The sequence below is a fragment of the Drosophila albomicans genome, chromosome 2R (genome assembly GCF_009650485.2).
Source record: "Drosophila albomicans strain 15112-1751.03 chromosome 2R, ASM965048v2, whole genome shotgun sequence".
NCBI lineage: Eukaryota > Metazoa > Arthropoda > Insecta > Diptera > Drosophilidae > Drosophila > Drosophila albomicans.
The window spans coordinates 29,210,135-29,227,445 of NC_047631.2; the positions used below are offsets into that span (position 1 = coordinate 29,210,135).

The 17,311-nt window shown below is 37.9% G+C and overlaps 5 protein-coding genes across 7 annotated transcripts; 4 read left to right on the forward strand and 1 right to left on the reverse strand.

Annotated features, from left to right (window-relative positions):
- The first annotated feature begins 78 nt into the window (after positions 1 to 78).
- LOC127566093 (40S ribosomal protein S20) lies at positions 79 to 1,334 on the forward strand. The gene is made up of 4 exons (XM_052007641.1): positions 79 to 223; positions 377 to 532; positions 791 to 880; positions 1,130 to 1,334. The coding sequence occupies exons 1-4, from the start codon at positions 221 to 223 to the stop codon at positions 1,241 to 1,243; spliced, it is 363 nt and encodes a 120-aa protein (XP_051863601.1). The 5' UTR covers positions 79 to 220; the 3' UTR covers positions 1,244 to 1,334.
- LOC127566091 (calmodulin-like protein 4) lies at positions 1,317 to 16,896 on the reverse strand. Of its 2 annotated transcripts, none has more exons than XM_052007639.1 (4): positions 16,892 to 16,896; positions 1,968 to 1,999; positions 1,837 to 1,901; positions 1,317 to 1,782 (listed from the first exon to the last, which is right to left on the reverse strand). In XM_052007639.1, coding segments are annotated over exons 1-4 (450 nt in total). In that variant the 5' UTR covers positions 16,894 to 16,896; the 3' UTR covers positions 1,317 to 1,431. The 2 variants fall into 2 exon arrangements, with proteins under 2 accessions (XP_051863599.1, XP_051863597.1); XM_052007637.1 differs by lacking the exon at positions 16,892 to 16,896 and adding an exon at positions 2,189 to 2,301 and having other exon boundaries at positions 1,968 to 1,998.
- LOC127566088 (G-box-binding factor) lies at positions 2,377 to 4,606 on the forward strand. Of its 2 annotated transcripts, none has more exons than XM_052007634.1 (5): positions 2,377 to 2,606; positions 2,718 to 2,828; positions 2,889 to 3,100; positions 3,506 to 3,654; positions 3,916 to 4,606. In XM_052007634.1, the coding sequence occupies exons 1-5, from the start codon at positions 2,511 to 2,513 to the stop codon at positions 4,176 to 4,178; spliced, it is 831 nt and encodes a 276-aa protein (XP_051863594.1). In that variant the 5' UTR covers positions 2,377 to 2,510; the 3' UTR covers positions 4,179 to 4,606. The 2 variants fall into 2 exon arrangements, with proteins under 2 accessions (XP_051863594.1, XP_051863593.1); XM_052007633.1 differs by having other exon boundaries at positions 2,380 to 2,606; positions 2,886 to 3,100.
- Positions 5,394 to 7,791, forward strand: LOC127566090 (uncharacterized). The gene is made up of 5 exons (XM_052007636.1): positions 5,394 to 5,620; positions 6,357 to 6,517; positions 6,580 to 6,670; positions 6,754 to 6,872; positions 6,942 to 7,791. Coding segments are annotated over exons 1-5 (510 nt in total). The 5' UTR covers positions 5,394 to 5,618; the 3' UTR covers positions 7,079 to 7,791.
- LOC127566070 (Fanconi anemia group D2 protein) lies at positions 7,971 to 13,347 on the forward strand. Its single transcript, XM_052007576.1, has 13 exons — positions 7,971 to 8,165; positions 8,226 to 8,971; positions 9,063 to 9,207; positions 9,271 to 9,339; positions 9,399 to 9,598; positions 9,666 to 9,738; positions 9,803 to 9,972; positions 10,030 to 10,517; positions 10,581 to 10,782; positions 10,841 to 10,963; positions 11,025 to 12,079; positions 12,134 to 12,578; positions 12,637 to 13,347. The coding sequence occupies exons 1-13, from the start codon at positions 8,079 to 8,081 to the stop codon at positions 13,325 to 13,327; spliced, it is 4,494 nt and encodes a 1,497-aa protein (XP_051863536.1). The 5' UTR covers positions 7,971 to 8,078; the 3' UTR covers positions 13,328 to 13,347.
- Positions 16,897 to 17,311: the final 415 nt, after the last annotated feature.

Sequence of the window (17,311 nt, forward strand, 5' to 3'; positions counted from 1 at the left end):
GGCGCTCATAACGGATGGATGTTGTTGGGAATGGCAAAAGGTCATTGAGAACGTGGGTTGCCACCGCGTTTTATTTGGAGAAGTGGCAACGCTGAGAGACCATGCTGGCATCGCTGTGACTGTCTCTCTTCCCATTTCGTTTTTGACCAGCAAGTTAACTGGTTCAGCGCTGCTCAAAATAACAAGATTTGAATATCTCGACCAGATAAATTGCTAAATAATGGTAAATATCCCACTACAATGCATTTAAATTAATTAAAACACATTACCTTAACGTGCAGTGCAATAATTTTATTTAAAAAAACACTGCACGTGGTAAGCGTGTTTCTGAGTGCAACATAACCTCACAATTTACTCATGTGTTGACATTTTACAGGCTGCTGCTCCTAAGGACATTGAGAAGCCCCATGGTGGCGATTCTGCATCCGTGCACCGCATCCGTATCACCCTGACCTCCAGGAACGTTCGCTCCTTGGAGAATGTGTGCCGTGATCTGATCAACGGTGCCAAGAACCAGAATCTGCGTGTCAAGGTAAGCAAAAGAAGAAGAAACAGCCGCTTCCGCTTTTCTTGCATTTACCTGGAGGCTTCGTGCGCCCGCTTGCCGCTTAGCCTAGTCATTAATAAATGCTAGATCAAAGATATAGCTTGAATTGACATCATTTTCACATTTGATTCATAAACAGTGTGAAGATTTTCCATGATTCCTGCAACAGCCCTAAAACATAAATGCAACTTTTCCATTCTGTTTGATGTACTGTAAATATTAATGAATCTTTTCCATTTTCAGGGCCCAGTGCGCATGCCAACCAAGACCCTACGCATCACCACCCGTAAGACTCCTTGCGGTGAGGGTTCCAAGACCTGGGATCGTTTCCAGGTACGTTAATAGTTTAAATAAACATTTTAACTGATGTGGACAGATCAGATATCGTGCTATGGTTAAACATAGCCAGCCATTGTACAGTATCGCCGATTTGCCCAGATTAAACGTATTCTCATAGTCCACTTTGCTGGTTATTCCTCACAATTTGGCTCTCCGAATTCGACAATAAAATACAATTTATTAAATACTTAATTTGCAAGAGTAATTTTCAGTTATTAATAATTGCGTTTTCCTCTTTTTTAGATGAGAATCCACAAGCGCATCATCGATTTGCACTCGCCATCTGAGATCGTGAAGAAGATCACCTCGATCAACATTGAACCCGGAGTAGAGGTTGAGGTTACCATTGCCAACTAGATTCGGCGAAACGAACCGTTTCTTCTCAACAAACATGCTGAAAAGTTGAGCATTTGAATAAAAACCAAACAACTTTTCATAAATAATTAAACTCCTTTTTATTTGCATTGTGCGAGCAGAAGAATGAAAAATTAGCATAAGATTTGAAATAAGTACTGGAATGTGATGAAGTGCTTAAAGAACGTTGTTTAGTAATAGTCCGGAACTGGAGCACAAGCGATTTTAACAAAATCAGCATAACGCACAGTGCTATTGTTGTTTACATTCGCCTCCCTGAAGATATTGTCCACCTCACGAACGGATAAACCTTCGCCCCAGTTTTGCAGCAAGTTGCGTAGCTGCTTGGCCGATATAGTGCCTTTATTCTGTGGATCAGCTGCACGGAAGGCAGCGATTACTTCATCCGGCAGATTTTCCACAGAGGAATGCTGATGCATTATGTCCAGAAAGTCAGCAAAACTCATTTTGCCATTCTTTTGCTTTAAATACGAAACCAGCTCTTGTATGGTTGGTGATAAGCCCAAGGAACGCATAATAACCTGTTCATAGAATATATTTTATTGTCGTTCATTGTGAACATGACTAATACTTACAGTTAGTTCGTCCAAATTGTTAATTTGGCCCGAACGAGCAAACAGATAAAAACACTCACGGAATTCTAAGGGAAATAGATAAGATTTTTGATCAGTATGAAATCATTCTATGTAGTTCTATGTGTATTTACCATCAATATCCTGTTCTTTGAAGTAACGAGCCTATAAGCATGAAAAAGAAAGTCACATAAAGAATTAGTTCGTAATTAGCATAAGAATTATTATGGGAAAATGGGTACAATCAGTCAAGTGGAAAGTAGACCAGAGAAATTAGGAGTAAAGAATGCGTTTACAGCTCATAAGTTGCATAACTCACAAAGTTTTCATTTTTAATTTATTAATAACAACTTACCATTATTTAAATGGATATATATTGCACTTTAAACAAATAAAACAAATAATAAATAAACGAAAAGAAAACTCAAACAGGTTGTAGTGCAAGCTACTAAGCGTTGCCACCAAGCTAAATGCTTACCGATAACACTTATCGATAGCTTGCTTACCTGTCGCAACAGCTGTCGAGGTCGTGTTACTGGCAAAAGGTGAAGAAGCAGCAGCAATTTGTGTACGTGTGTGTTTTGGATAGCCACTAAGCTCTAGCTACGTGGTGATTATCGTGCGTGCCACCGTATTCGAAATCCTCGCAAGCAATCCAAGCGATTCCCATTGCCCAAATGCATTTAACAGATTTCACAGCAGCCTTGCTGCTCGCACTCCTCAGCTGCAGCAGCGCACAACGAGTGGCGCCCGGCGTTAATCCTCAGCATTATGTGAGTTGAACCAATAAGAGTTTCGATGTTGTAATAAATTGTGCAAGCAGCTGTTGTAGTTGTTGTTATGTTATGAAATAGTTTGTTAACTGTTTTCCCTTTTAACAACAGCAACAAGTGCCCCAGCAAGTGCCACAACATCACCAACAGCCGCCACCGCCACCACAATACCAACAGCAACAACAAATTCATAGCGCGCCTGGCGTTCCACAACAACAATATGTAAGTGGTTGTCAAGGATACATGGACACTTTACGCTAAAACATATGTGCTTTTCAGCAGCAGCAGCAAGTGCAATATCAGCAGGTTCCCGTGCAACAGCAGCAGCAGGTGCCACAGATGCAACAGCAACATATTCCCCAACAGCAAGTGCCACAACAGCAACATCCACAGCAAGTGCAGCATCAGCAACATCAGCAACATCATGGAGGCGGACATCACCATGGACAGCCGCAGCAGGTGCTAAACACAGGCAACATTCAGCAGGAGCGCGCGTAAGTTTCCCACAATCAAAATCATAGGGTATTATCATATCATTTGTGGCTAGCGCAATTAATCAATAGCGACTTAAGTGCTTAAAAACTCGCAAACAACTATTTGTTATCTTATCACCATATTTAATGACAACGCGCGCACTTTATAGCAGGGACAGCAAATAAAACGCAAGTGTAACACAGAAGTCGCATTTCAACTTTTCGCTGATGATGGTTCATCTTCTATCTATCTTCTATATCCATATATGAAAATCCTTTGACCTTACTGACTGTCAATGCATAGTTAATAAATCTTTTACATCAAATAGCAAACATTTTATATAACAAACTTTACTTTGCTTCTAAAATGAGTTCCTAGTTTTCGCATTACCATGTAATTTTTATAATAATCCGCTTGCTTTTTAGTCACATCCAGGAGCACATGCAGGTGCCCATCGATACGAGCAAAATGTCCGAGGCTGAATTGCAGTTCCATTACTTCAAAATGCACGATTCGGATAACAACAATAAATTGGATGGCTGTGAGCTCATCAAATCTCTAATCCACTGGCACGGTAAGCACCTATTTTTTAATTTTATTTATATTTATTACTATAATAATTTACCTGTAGTTTGTTGTTCGGTTTTCGTTAACGTTTTAATTCATGACTTTTGTTTTACCCTTTTACTTGCACGCACTACATTTGGTCTGATTGCGGTTGTGATTCTGAATCTGATTCTGATTCTGACACTGGTTGTGGTTGTGCTCATCATTTCTAAATCCATCTTGCATATGGCTTATTCTGATAATTAATTTAATAACAAATTTATAATAGAGCAAGGCAGCAAAGAGCAGCCAAACGGCGAGAAGCCGCATGTGGAGGAGAAAGTGTTCTCAGACGAGGAGCTTGTTGCTCTCATCGATCCCATACTGCAGATGGATGATACATCGCGAGACGGTTTCATTGACTATCCGGAATTCATCAAGGCTCAGCAGAAGGCTGCCGAGAAGATGCAACAACAGCAGCAACATCCAGATCCAGCGCAGCAACAACAACAGCAGCATCAGCAACAGCAGCATCAGCAGCCACATCATTAGTCTATAGTTCGATAAATCAATCAGTTTGCATTATTACTATATATATTCCAATCAAGCATAGTTCTGTCAACATCACTGTCCTTGGTCCGCATTCGTGCCCCCACAAACACACAACATACAACACATACATGCCACATGCCACACTCGCAAATTCCAGCGCAAATTGTAATATATACTATATTTCCAAGAACAATTTTCGATAATGCTACAAGCATTCCAAAAAATCGGGCAACTACTTTTGAACAAATTGTAATAATTTCTTCTTCGAATAGCACACGACGACGAATCTCTTCTCTTTGTGATCTGTGCAATGAAAATGTTAGTTTGTTTTTTTTTATTATTGTTTTTTGCCTTCTTCTTCTCATAATTATTAGTTTCTTCTACGATTTATATAGTTATTTATAAGCGTCACTTCAAATTCAGCAAACAGCAAACTAAACAAAAAGTATCAACAGACTGATCACGTGTAAAACGTTTGTTTTGTATAAAATGAAAAACGAAAATGATAGAAAAGAAAAACAAAAGCCTGGAACTAATTAATTTGATATAAACTATATATATACATATACTTAAATAGACGCGTGCAAAATTCATTGTAAGTAAAACACTTTTGTTTTTATTTAGCGAATAAAAAATCACAGAAAATGAAAATTCATCTAACAAACGCCTTATAGTCTCGGGTTATTGGATTGGAAATTTAATTTTACTTTAGTCTAAAAATCGTTTTCTTAAATGTTTATTTATTATTTCAGTTGAAGATCCCAATAAACCGATTACCAAGGACACCGACAAGCCAGCTGAAGATGATCACAAGGGCAATGTCTACACGGATAAAGCACTGGAGGATACCATAGACTATGTTCTCAAATCGATGGATTTGAATAACGATGGTTTTGTGGACTACGCGGAATACCGAAAAACCGAAGCCAACATTGGCAAAGACTAGAATTGATTTAAAAAGAGAGCCATAGAACTTGACAAAAAGAAATTTAGTGGTTAAAATGCAAATTTGTTATAACTTTTTATACTTTTCGAAAATAAATAAAAGCCTGAATTAAAAGCAATTACTAAAGAGACGTTAATCAAGTTGAACCCTGACAAAGCAAGCTTTCCACACGGTATGAACCCAAACAGCCGGCCGGCTAAGCAGCCCCCCAAAAGAAAGCTTTTATGCCGTACTAAAGCTCTTTTAGCAACTTTGCTTTACACATTCTACGTCGAAGCGTCGCAGCGAACAGAAGCGTGAAAAGAGCGCAACGAAATGTGTTGATAATAAAAAAAAAATCTAAAGAAAATGACAAGCAAAGTGTTGGTCAAAGGTGTCCAGTGAAAATCGAAAAATTGCAATTACTCGCGATTATTATTCATTCATTTGTTATTCAAACAACAAGCATTCGCCGCGTGTGACCAATCAACAAGCTCAATTAAATCGCGCTAGCAATGTAAGCAAACAAATCAAGGCACATTTGAGAAGCATAAAAAACTGTGCTGGTTTCTAATTATGAATTGCATGCAAGCGATTACCGTGGGGGGTGGGGCGGAATTCCGCTGCGTTGCTTGGGGCGTCGTTTGTTTTTTTTTTTTTTTTTGTTGACGGAGAATAAATATATCCGTATCCGGGAGCACGTGCTTGCGTGCAGCCAGGCACAAAGTGGCCTATGTGTGTATAAATATTAGCCTCGTCCGTAAATAACAAATGTGTCAGGTTGCGTGTGTTATCGATTTTGCACAACGCCCTCGACCCCCCTCATCCGCCCATCATCCCCCAGCCCAGGCTGGCGTCGCATGCAAAAGCTATCCAGGGGTGGGGGATACACTTTGTGTTTTTGTAGCGTTGCCGGCCGGCTTTCGCTTGACACGAGAATGCTTTCACATCATTAGCTTAAATTTGATTGCCGTGTTTATTTTAGTTGCATACTTCTATAGCTATTTCCAGGATTGAGAACGCGAAATTAGTACGACTTTCAAAGGAAATGATTTAGAGCAAGTTTAATGCATTTGAAGATTTAATGTTTTCGTCTTATTTATGGTAAATACTTCGGAAAAACTTCAAAAAGTTTAAGTAATCCTAAATAATTCAAAATCTAATAGAAGTATTGTTAGGATAAAAATAAGTAATGAAATTATTATTCAACTTTTAATTCAATATTCAAATAATATATAATTTCTGCATTAAAGGGCTGCAATTCAGTCTTCCGGCAGACCCCGTGAGCGTCTTCTCTACGCCTTTCGTGGGTGGATTGCGTTTGTTGCATTCATGGATCTGGGCACTGCTTTTCGCAGTTACATTGAACGCCGCAGTTTCCTGGGCGATCACAGCGATACACAGTTTATTGAAGGTGAGTATGGAGAATGATTTATCAAAACATAACATAGAAAGGAATATTGAATTATCCTGCAGGTGATTATACCATATCACGCATCATTGGCATGTACTGTTTGCTGAAGGCAATCGCCCTAGTTCACTGCACTCTCTACATACATTACCGACCGTAAGTAAATAAATATCGTAATTAAATTCCAGTTTAGCAGCTCTAATTATTCCACCTTTTTGTTTTTCTTTCATGTTGTACAGCGTTGTTAGCATGGGCGGCTGCTCCTTGGCTCTCACCATGGTCTTCTATGCCACAGAGGCACTCTATTTCCGCTCCAGTACTTTGAACTTTTACGTCATCTTCCCTTGTGTATTGAATAGTAAGTAATTCTTCCCTTTCTTTATTCTTCTTAACAGGAACCATTAAAACTTTGTATTTTCCTAAATAGCAATTACTTTACTGGGCTTAATCTATATACCGAAAAGACTTCGTCTATGGGAACCAAACATGGACTTGGATGACGAAAACTCTCAACTATTAAAGCAAATGACTGGCTTTAAGCGACGCCGCGCGAAAAAGCAATAATTTAACGTCTAAACCAAAAAATACAACGAAGCGAAGCAATTGGCGAAATTTTTTCAGAGTTTGAGACGTTGAAACGCATATTAATCCATTATGGACTGCATTGATGTGATTGACAACCATCAAAGAAACCTTAATTTATTTATATAGCAATAATGCTAACTAACCGAAGCCAAATTAGTGATTTTTATTATTATAAATTAAGAAAGCAGATACAAAAAACAATGCTCTTCATACATACGTCAATTCCTGACATTATCACTCAATAATAACATTTTGTACTTCCCTTTTAGCAACCATACATACATATATACATAATTATAACCGAATAGAGTTTATTACACTTTTAACAAAGATATTTATATAGATTTAATAGTTGGTATGTTGCCATGTTAAAACATCACGTTAAAACCTTAAGTTCGCAAGTTAAAGTTAAGCAAATTTAGTATTCGACTCAAAAGGAATGGCTTTAAATTTACAAACAACAAGCACGTTTATAATCAAATATTTAAGTATTATATGGAATTTTTCCATTATAGACTCACAAGTAGTTAATTGCAATATTTGCACATTCAAATTTATATTTATACATAACGATCATATACGAATATATACATATGTAGGAGCGATGCTTTGTATTACACAAACATTAATATTTATTTCAAATGTATAAAAAAAACAATAATAGACTTAGTAAAACATGTTTAAATTGCATATACTCAATAAAGATTTGAAGTTACTTAATAAATTCATTTCGTGCTTAAGGTATTTTTGTTATCAATAACAGCTAGTGTTAACACTTTTAAATTTGTGAGTGGCGCCAAATGCTAGACAGGGTCGTCACTGTAACAGAACCCATGGATTCAGATGGCAACGCCACAATAGTCTAAATTGCCGCCGATTAACTGCAATAATTGTTATCGATAACTAACTTGCCTATTACGACGCGGTGACTTCGTTTAAAAAAGTAAAGTGTATTTAAATCAAAAACAGTATTAACATTATGTATCGCAAGTTCAAGAAGCGCGCTAATCCAGTCAATCCCAAGCCACTCAACCCAATTGACGAGAATGCGACAATTAAAATACCAGTAGGTGATGTTTGTGCTTTGTCTAAAGATCAATCAACAAATTTAGTTTCACATTTTTAGCGCCTTTCTACTGTTGATAAAACAGACGATGCCATCGAGTCCTTCTCCCGGGAGAGTGAGGAGAATATCCCAGCGTCGCAGGAGCAAACGCAGCGCTTTCTTTCCCAGCACAGTATTGCGTTGGCAGCCACTTTAGGACGTACTCAATCGTCCTCGAGGATCAACTGTTCTCGCCAGCCCAACACTTTCTTTGAGATGGTGCTGCTCAATGCGGGTGTACAACTAGATCATGATGATACATTTGTTCTATCCTGCGATCACATTGCCATTGTGGCCAAGCTACGCGATATTCTTGTGCGCTCTCCCAAATATCCCGACAATATTGAGACCTTTAAAACGGGCTTAAATGCCGCACTGGCTCCGAAATCAAAGCTGGCCCAAAAACTTCTAAGTGGCTGTACGATTGATACTGCTGGTGAGGAGCAGGCGTATCAGTCACAGAACAGCATGTTCATTAACTTCCTCATGATTGACTTTCTACGCGAACCTTGTCTCGAGGTGCTCTTCAACAAAATCGAAGAGATTGCCAAGCTGGATCGTGTCCAAACGATTCCCGGTTGCCTACCCTTGTTGCCACTGATGTTGGGCCAATTGCGCTATTTAACTCTGTCGCACAGCGATCAGATTTACTCGCACATCGAACGCATCTTCAACATTGGCAGCGACTCGACAAAAATGGACATTATCAACAATGCTGAATTTGTCTTGGATGCCAGCAAGCACGATGACTTTGTGGATCTGCTAATGTAAGTAACTTATGAAACGGATTTTATTAGACAATCATACACGCAAACAATAGATTTCTCTATTCACTTTCGATCTGAATTTGTATTTAAGCATTAACTACGCCAGCAGCAAGGATCTGTTCCATTTGAGCACTGTGCAAATGCTCAGCAATTTGTCGCTGAATGCTAGGTCGCAAGGAAAGCTGCGTGAGCGTATCTTGGACTTTATAAAGGAGGACAGCAGCTGCTCCAATGTGGTAAGCAACAGAAATACTTTACAACTGTTATCCATAAAGAAAACGCTAATATTGTTTGTCTAGTTACTGCCTCATCTTATACGCCTGCTTCTAAATAGTCTCAATCAAGATACAGATGACATTGTGCGAGAGGTAAGATATCATTTTATTATAATTTGAATTATGGTAATTCAAAGACTATCTTTTGTCAGCTGGTCTCTACGCTGCGTGAAGTGTTTAATTGGCGGTATAGAGCACAAGGTGATGCGGTGGAAATGGCCAGACCGGCGGCCAATGAGAAGCAATCTCAATTGGAACTGTTTGGCTTTTTGCAGCAAGGTTTAAGACGCTCCAAGCGTTTCTATCAGATGTGGCAGCGGATTATTGCCGGTTTGCCGGCCATGGAATTTAGGTGAGAACTTCAAACCTTTAAGTATATATTACAGATTATAAATGGTATTGCATTGTTTGTTTTGCAGATCCTTTGATTTCATAATGTTGCTGCTGCTCATACACATCAACGAGGACAATACGCTATACATTCAGAACCTTGTGAGTGACTGGAAATTATTAATTAAGTAGCATTTAGTTAGGCAAGTTTGCTTTGTATTTACAGCTGCGCAGACGCATTAAGTTGGAGCACATCACAGTGGATATACTAGATGAAGTCAAAGAGCATTATTCGCACATTTTGGAGCTGCATATAAGCGTTTTGATGCACATTTTACATGATTTTGTACGCGAAAAGAATCGCATTGTGGCAGACTTTGCTAAAGGTTCTTATAGGTATGTTAAATCACTTAAATTAAATTTACCAATCTCTTAATCATTCTCACTTTACAGCATACTCTTCAAACTCTGCAACTCGATACAAAAGAATATACTGAAGAAGCTGCTGGAGCTAACTTTTGATAAGTCTGCCCAGCATGTGACCACAATGTCGCTGATATTGATGCGTGAATTGCAGCGCAAGAACTCAAAGCATATACAGAATTGTGCCATGCTCTTGCTGCCACTGCTGGATCGTCTCAGCGATTTGACACTCCCACAAACACGTCTGGCAATGGATTTGCTGTGCCATGTTGCCTTCCCGGAACCCAAGCTGAAGGAATGTGCACCACTGCAGGATCAAATCGAAATGATGGTCAAAAAGCAGCAGATCAATCGCACTGACTATGTGCAGCGGCAGGGCATCATTGGCTGTGTGCAACTCATTGATGCTGTGGCTCGTATCGAGACGCAGCTGCTTGAGAACGACGACTTGCAAACTAGTGTGGAGAGCATTACTTCTTTGCCCGATGGACGCAGCAAGCAGGCAGCTAACCTGATTAGTAAATAGCGACAATTCGAATTTTAAAATTGTTGATTAAGCAATGTACTTTTTATCATTTTAGTGCTCACCCAGTCAGCCATACGCAACTCTCCTGAATTGCTGGCATTGTTCTATGACGAGTTGGCCAGTGTTTTGACTGTGCGTTATTACAATGCGGAATCAGCTTACATGCTGGATAACAAGTTTCTGATTTGGCTATGCGAACTAATGACCTATCGCTTCCAGCAGAGTTTTGTCAGCGAGCATCAGCCAAATGCCATCAAGTGAGTGTAATCCTGTAGTTTATTAATATTATTATAAACATTAAAATGCTTTATACAGAGGCATTCAACTGGAGTACCAGAAGAATATTAATGAGCTGGACGAAACCAATGTGAATACGGAGTCTGAAGTGCTGAGCATTGGCATCAATATATCCGAGCTAGTTCTAGCGCCGAATAGCAAGTGAGTCAATCAACTCTTATAGAAATAATTACCGTTCTTTAATACCACTTTCAACTTGCAGCGCTTGTGACTCCATTTTTGTTCTAGCCCCTCTTTTCAACTTGGTCAGCGTGCTGCACAATCAACGTTATCAATGCAGTTTGGAGGTAATCAACGCTCTTCTCGGATGTGCCATCATATTGCCTTCGTTCTTTGATGATGCCAATTATATGGCCGTCTTCGACAACTATGATGAGGAACTGCAGAAGCAAATCTTAAACATTTACTTTCACACAGTCAACTGGATACGCGTTACGATTTGTGCCTTTGCCTCACAAAAGCATGATGCCACACGCAAGCGTGTGTTAATGCGGCTGGGTGATTTAATCTGCATAGAGCAGCGTTTAAAGATACTTTTGACCCACGCACCTGTTGGTTTTGTGCCGCCTCCGTGTCAATTCTTAAACAACCCAAAGCCGAAGACAGCACAACAAGGTGTGCGTGAAAAACGTCAGACGGGCAAGCAATCGAAAGCAATTCTCAGTGAATCAATCAAAGAGACGGAGGACAATCAGCAACAGTTTGGCAACCATTCGAAAGTTGGCGATTTGACTATCAAATTGGGCTCTTGCAAGCCGGTAAAATGCAAAATTGACTTTGAGTCATTGTACGGGTCATTGGAGCGCTATCGACAGCTCGATGTTGGCATTATAGTGCTGCTCAAGGAGGAACCTTTTACGCTGAATCATCCACTTGAATCTGAAGAGGTTGGCACGCATTTGGGTTTACTTGAGTTGCGCTTCATACTCACAGACCTGGTGCATAAGTTGGAAACCGTCATCAATGGCCATCAGGACGTAACAGACGCCGATTCATTGAGGTCGCATGTCGCCAAGCCGGAGCATTTCATGTGCGATTTACAAGAATGTCTCGGAGAAATCACAATGCGTTTAATTACACTCGCTGAGCACATTGACGAGCAGTTGGAAAAGGTCAATAATGTGCATAGCAATTTGGATCTGTTCAAGGACAAGTTTAATTACGTGAAAACCTGTTTCGGCTTGTGTATTCATTTGTTTGCTTTGTACTTCTCTTGGAGCGAGTGGACTGACAAGTCGCAGTCACAGCTGCTGCAATGTAAGTATTAAATCAAATGTTGATTGTATAATTTGTTAATTATTATGTTTGCAGCCTCTCTGCGAAATGCTCTGCCACCTGCCAAGCGCAAGTCACTCAAGAAGCCGTCGCAAGCTAGTCTTGCCACCCAGGTCTTTGATTACTTCCTGAAGTACGAGAAATCGGTGCTAAGCCTTGGCACCGCTGTCCAGCTGCAGCGTCTGCTACGCAGCCTACGGAAGCTGGGCGCCTCTGGGGAAAATGCTGCCAAACGAGCTGTGCAGCAAGGCGAGGAAATACGTAAATTATGCACCATAATGTTGAAACGCAAATGGTTTCATTATTCGGGTAGCCTGGAGAAGGGTGCACAGTGTAACATTCATCTGGACGAGCTTGTGAAGGGCTTTCTCAAAGATTCTCCTTACGATCGTCAAAAGGACATTTTGTCAGATCTAAATGAGGAGTGTGGACTCTTGAATAAAAAAGACACAGCATTGGATTCGTTTCCTAACATCAAAAAGTAAGTTTTAACTGATTAGTTTTTGTTATAAAGTAATTCTAATTATTGTTTATTCTAGAGCCAACTTTCCGCTGCTGTTTCGCGGCTTGTGCGAGATTCTTATTGCCACATTAAGCGGCCAGTGCACGGCAGACACTGCTGGCGATCGTTTCCAGCTTTGGGAATCGACAATAGGATTGCTAAATGGTTTGCTGAATGTCGTTAAAAAGGTGGAGCAGCCTCGAAATTTTGGATTATTCCTGAAGCACTCGCAGCTGTTCTTGAAGCTGTTGTTGCAACATGGACTTCCCGTGCTCGAAACTATTGTACGCGACAGTCCCGAGCGACTTGTCACATTTCTAAGCGAGCTGCAGAATGTAACCAAGTTTTTGCACAATTTGTGCTGTCATTCGAAGAGTATTAAGAACACTGCCATCATTTGTTATATACCCAGTCTACGCGAAACTCTCGAGACACTGGTGTTTCGAATGAAAGCTTTGCTGGCGGCCAACAAGTGTCATGCGGCCTTCCACATTAGCATTTTGGACAACAAGGATCTGCATGGCGATGCGATTCGAACGCCCGCCGGCTCCTTTGCAACTGAAACGAATAGCGACGAGGAAATACCCGCAGATGACGATGATGTCGATGAAACCGTACTCGACGACACTATGAGCATAAGCAGCTCGACCAGACGTAGCAGCTTGGAGAATCGGAGCAGTAAATCATCTTCACTCAGCAAAACATCTTCGCGCAGTAAATGCTTTTAAGACTATCACATATGTAAATAAAACTATACAAATATAAAAAAAAAATATATTCAAATTATTAATAAGTTGTTTTTATTTGGCCTCTTAAATACAGGTAATTTGAATTTTTCAATGGTAAAGTAAACCTCCTCTAAAAGTATGAAAATTTGAAATATTGTACCAGGCCCCCAGAAGCGAGCAGCAAGCGGCCATGCAGAAAGTCACTTGTTTCCAAAGTCGAGGGAGTAACTGTTTCTCGCTCTTAGGATCCACATGTCTCTCTCTTAGGATCCACATGTACAGTTCACCAGCTGTTTGAATTCACTTACTACTTTATTATGTTCGCCTGGTATTTCAGCTGCTGTTAGTGTCGTTTTGTATGGAATCTCGTCTAGATTTATTGGAACGTTGTACACACACACGTAATTCCTTTTGTTGTAGTATTAAATATTGTTGTTGTAGCTACATTTGTTGTTGTTGTTGTCTGCGTGGAACTACTGAAAATGACTGAAAAGTGTCAAATCATCACATGAAATACCAGGTGAACAGAAATCAGCAGCAAGCAGAAAAAGAGAAAGTCACAGTGTAGAGAAACGAATAGTGACGAGGAAATACCCGCAGATAGCGATGACGTCAATGAAACCATAGTGAATGAGGATATGAGTGTAAGCAGCTCGATCAGACGGAGTAGCTTGGAAAATCTTTTAAGAATATGAAAAATTAAATAAATAATTTATATACAAATGTATTAAAAAGTTTATTTTATTTGGAAACTTAAATGCAGGTAAGGTATTCAGATTGGATTCATCCATGACCACTTATATTTAGGTAATGTATTTCCAACGTTCTTGATAATCCTGTATGAATTGAAAATCAGAAGTGGGCAGCAAGCAGCCATGCAGAAAGTCACTTGCTCTCAGAAATAGAGAGAGTAATTGCCTCCCGCTCATAGGATCCACATGACCATCCACATGACCTGTTGGTAGAAATCACTTGCTACTTTATTATGTTCGCCTGGTATTTCAGCTGCTGTAAGAGCTAGATTTATTTAAACCTTGTTCTCTTGTTGTAGTACTAGATGTTGTTGTTGTAGTTATATTTGCTCCGGTTGTCGTTTGCGTGGAACTGTGGCTATTAGCAGATGAAATACCAGGCGAACAGAAATCAGCAGCAAGCAGAAAAACAGAAAGTCACAGTGTATAGAATCGAATAGCGACGAGGAAATACCCGCAGATAGCGATGACGTCAATGAAACCATAATGAATGAGGATATGAATGTAAGCAGCTCGATCGAGTAGCTTGGATAATCTTCTTTTAAGAAGATAACAAATTAAATAAATAATTTATATACAAATGTATTAAAAAGTTTATTTTATTTGGAAACTTAAAAGCAGGTAAGGTATTTAATTTGAATCTATCCATGGCCACTTAAGTCCAGGTAATGTATTTTATTTGAATTTATCCCTGTTGCAATGTTCTTGATATTCCTGTAAAAATTGAAAATCTGAAAAATTGTACCAGGCCATCAGAAGTAGCCATGCAAAAAGTCACTTGCTTTCAGCAACCAAGAGAGAGTAATTGTCTCCCGCTCTAGGATCCACACGTGTCTCTCTTAGGATCCACATGGAAGTTAAGCTGCTGGATAAATTCACTTGCTACTTTATTATGTTCGCCTGGTATTTCAGCTGCTGTAGGAGCTATATTTATTTAAAATTTGTACTTTTTTTGTAGTACTAGATGTTGTTGTTGTAATTATATTTGCTGTGGTTGTCGTTTGCGTGGAACTGTGGCTAAAAAGTGCCACATTAGCAGCTGAAATACCAGGCGAACAGAAATCAGCAGCAAGTAAAAATTCCACATGAGATTTTTTGTTATTCCCGTAACATAAGAAAGCTGACCAATTGGTTTCCTCCACTAAATAATGAGTTGAGTTTTGCATTGTTTATTTATTATCTGGATGCAATTTTATTTAATTTTTGTATTACAAATAATAACAAATGTATGTATATCAAATATTTTAGTACAATATGCTTCTCACTTTTATTCTCTTCGTTAACAATAATTGTTTTGTAAGACGTTAAAGTTTTGCTTCCTTTTTTTTTGCTGCTGCTCCTCCTACATTTCTTTCTTGTGTTTTCTTTTTTTTGCTCTGAATGTTCTCTTAACTTTCTCTCATAATTGGCGACGTTACGTTCACGGTTCATATAAATACCTCACATACGTGTGTTCTGTTGTGATGTTTGATTTTTTTCGTATTCGTTTTTGTTGTTAATTATCATTTATAAAGATTTGTATAAAAGAAAAGAACAATTACAATTATAATTTAAAATCAATATAGAGAAACACACACAAACTATAAGTAAACATATATTGTGTAATAGTAATAAAAGTATAGAGTATATATGTTGTGGATTGTGCAGCTGATCAAACAAATCAAAAGTTGTGCTAATTTTTAATATAGTATAGTAGTATTTTCTATTTTTGTTTTGTTTTTTAACTCGTATTATAAATAACAGCCTGCTCTGGAAACTGACTATCGACTCCATAATTTCTCTTTAGAATCCTGTAGACTGATAAAGATCTCTGGCAGTCTCTCCTAAACAGCTGCGCATTAGCCAATTATTTGTGGTTTTGAAATATACATTCAAATTATTTGAGAAATATTCATTTGCTGAAAGGTTTGAAGAAGAATTTGGAAAAAGATTATTTTTAAGAGACACTCGAAGAATGTTTCAAGTGCTGTTAATTAGTATATTTCAAATTACGCCAATTGTTTTTGTTTTTTTTTTTTGATTTATTAATTTTTATTGTTTTCTTTATTTGCCAATTTTTCAAAAACTTAAAACATTTTACACAAATTAATTTTAAAAATTTTTAATACGTACGCAGTCTGTTTAAAAGTAAAGTTAGATTATACACGCCTACGTCTACATATACACTATATACTCATATATATATCGATATATATATATATATATATATGAAGAGAAAGATATATTTTATATATATGTATGTATATATAGATTTAGTAATTATGATTAAATCTTGCCTTTGCATCATCACAATTCATGTAAAGTTTTTTTTTTGTTTGAAATTTTCATATTTTGCTTTTGCTCAGTTTCCACGCGCCGTTTGCAATTTGTATTATTTTGTTATTTTAGTTGTTCTTGTTGTTGATGTTTGCTGTTGTTGTTGTAGTTGTTGTTACTTTTAAGATTTATTTGTTTGAAGTTCAATTTACACACGTATACAGTTTTATTATTGTTGGGGTAAATATGATGTAAGTAAGTAAGTAATATGTATCATTAGAGCTGGGGTTCTCTCAAAGGTCAATGAAATTTGCTTGCGCTTCTTTACAATACACAAAAAATGTTCAAATTATAAAACCAATTAAAGAGCTAAACAAATTAGTCCGGTAATTATTTTAAACATTAGGGCTTTAAGTTTAGTCGTAAAAATATTTTGCTAAAAATTAATATTCATATAGTTTAAAATATGTATATATATATATATATAATGATGTGTATATATATATATTTAATTATGTAACATAATATTGAAAACTTAAGCGCACAAACAAAACTAATTATTCAAATTATAAACTAATTTTGCCAAACGTTTTTGCTTTCCCGAAAAAATTAAACAAAATTACAAATTACAATACATATTAACACAAATATATAGAGGGGGAGACATGTGAAGGGGGCAGAGGAGTATCGAAATTACAATTTTTTAACTTCCAAAAAAGTATGATAAAAAATAAACAATTAATTACGACCGCAAAGGCAGCAACGGCACATAATTTAGACTGTTTTTTTTTTTGTTTTGTGATTTAGATTTTTAGATTTGCCTTAAATTTCGTTTTCAAACTTGAACGGATTGTTTAACAGGTTTTGCCAATTTGTTTTGTATAGTTTACAATAAAAACACATTAACAATTAAGACTTAAAAATAAGATTACAAATTTAAAACAATATAAAATCAGTACAGTATCAAATTAAACAA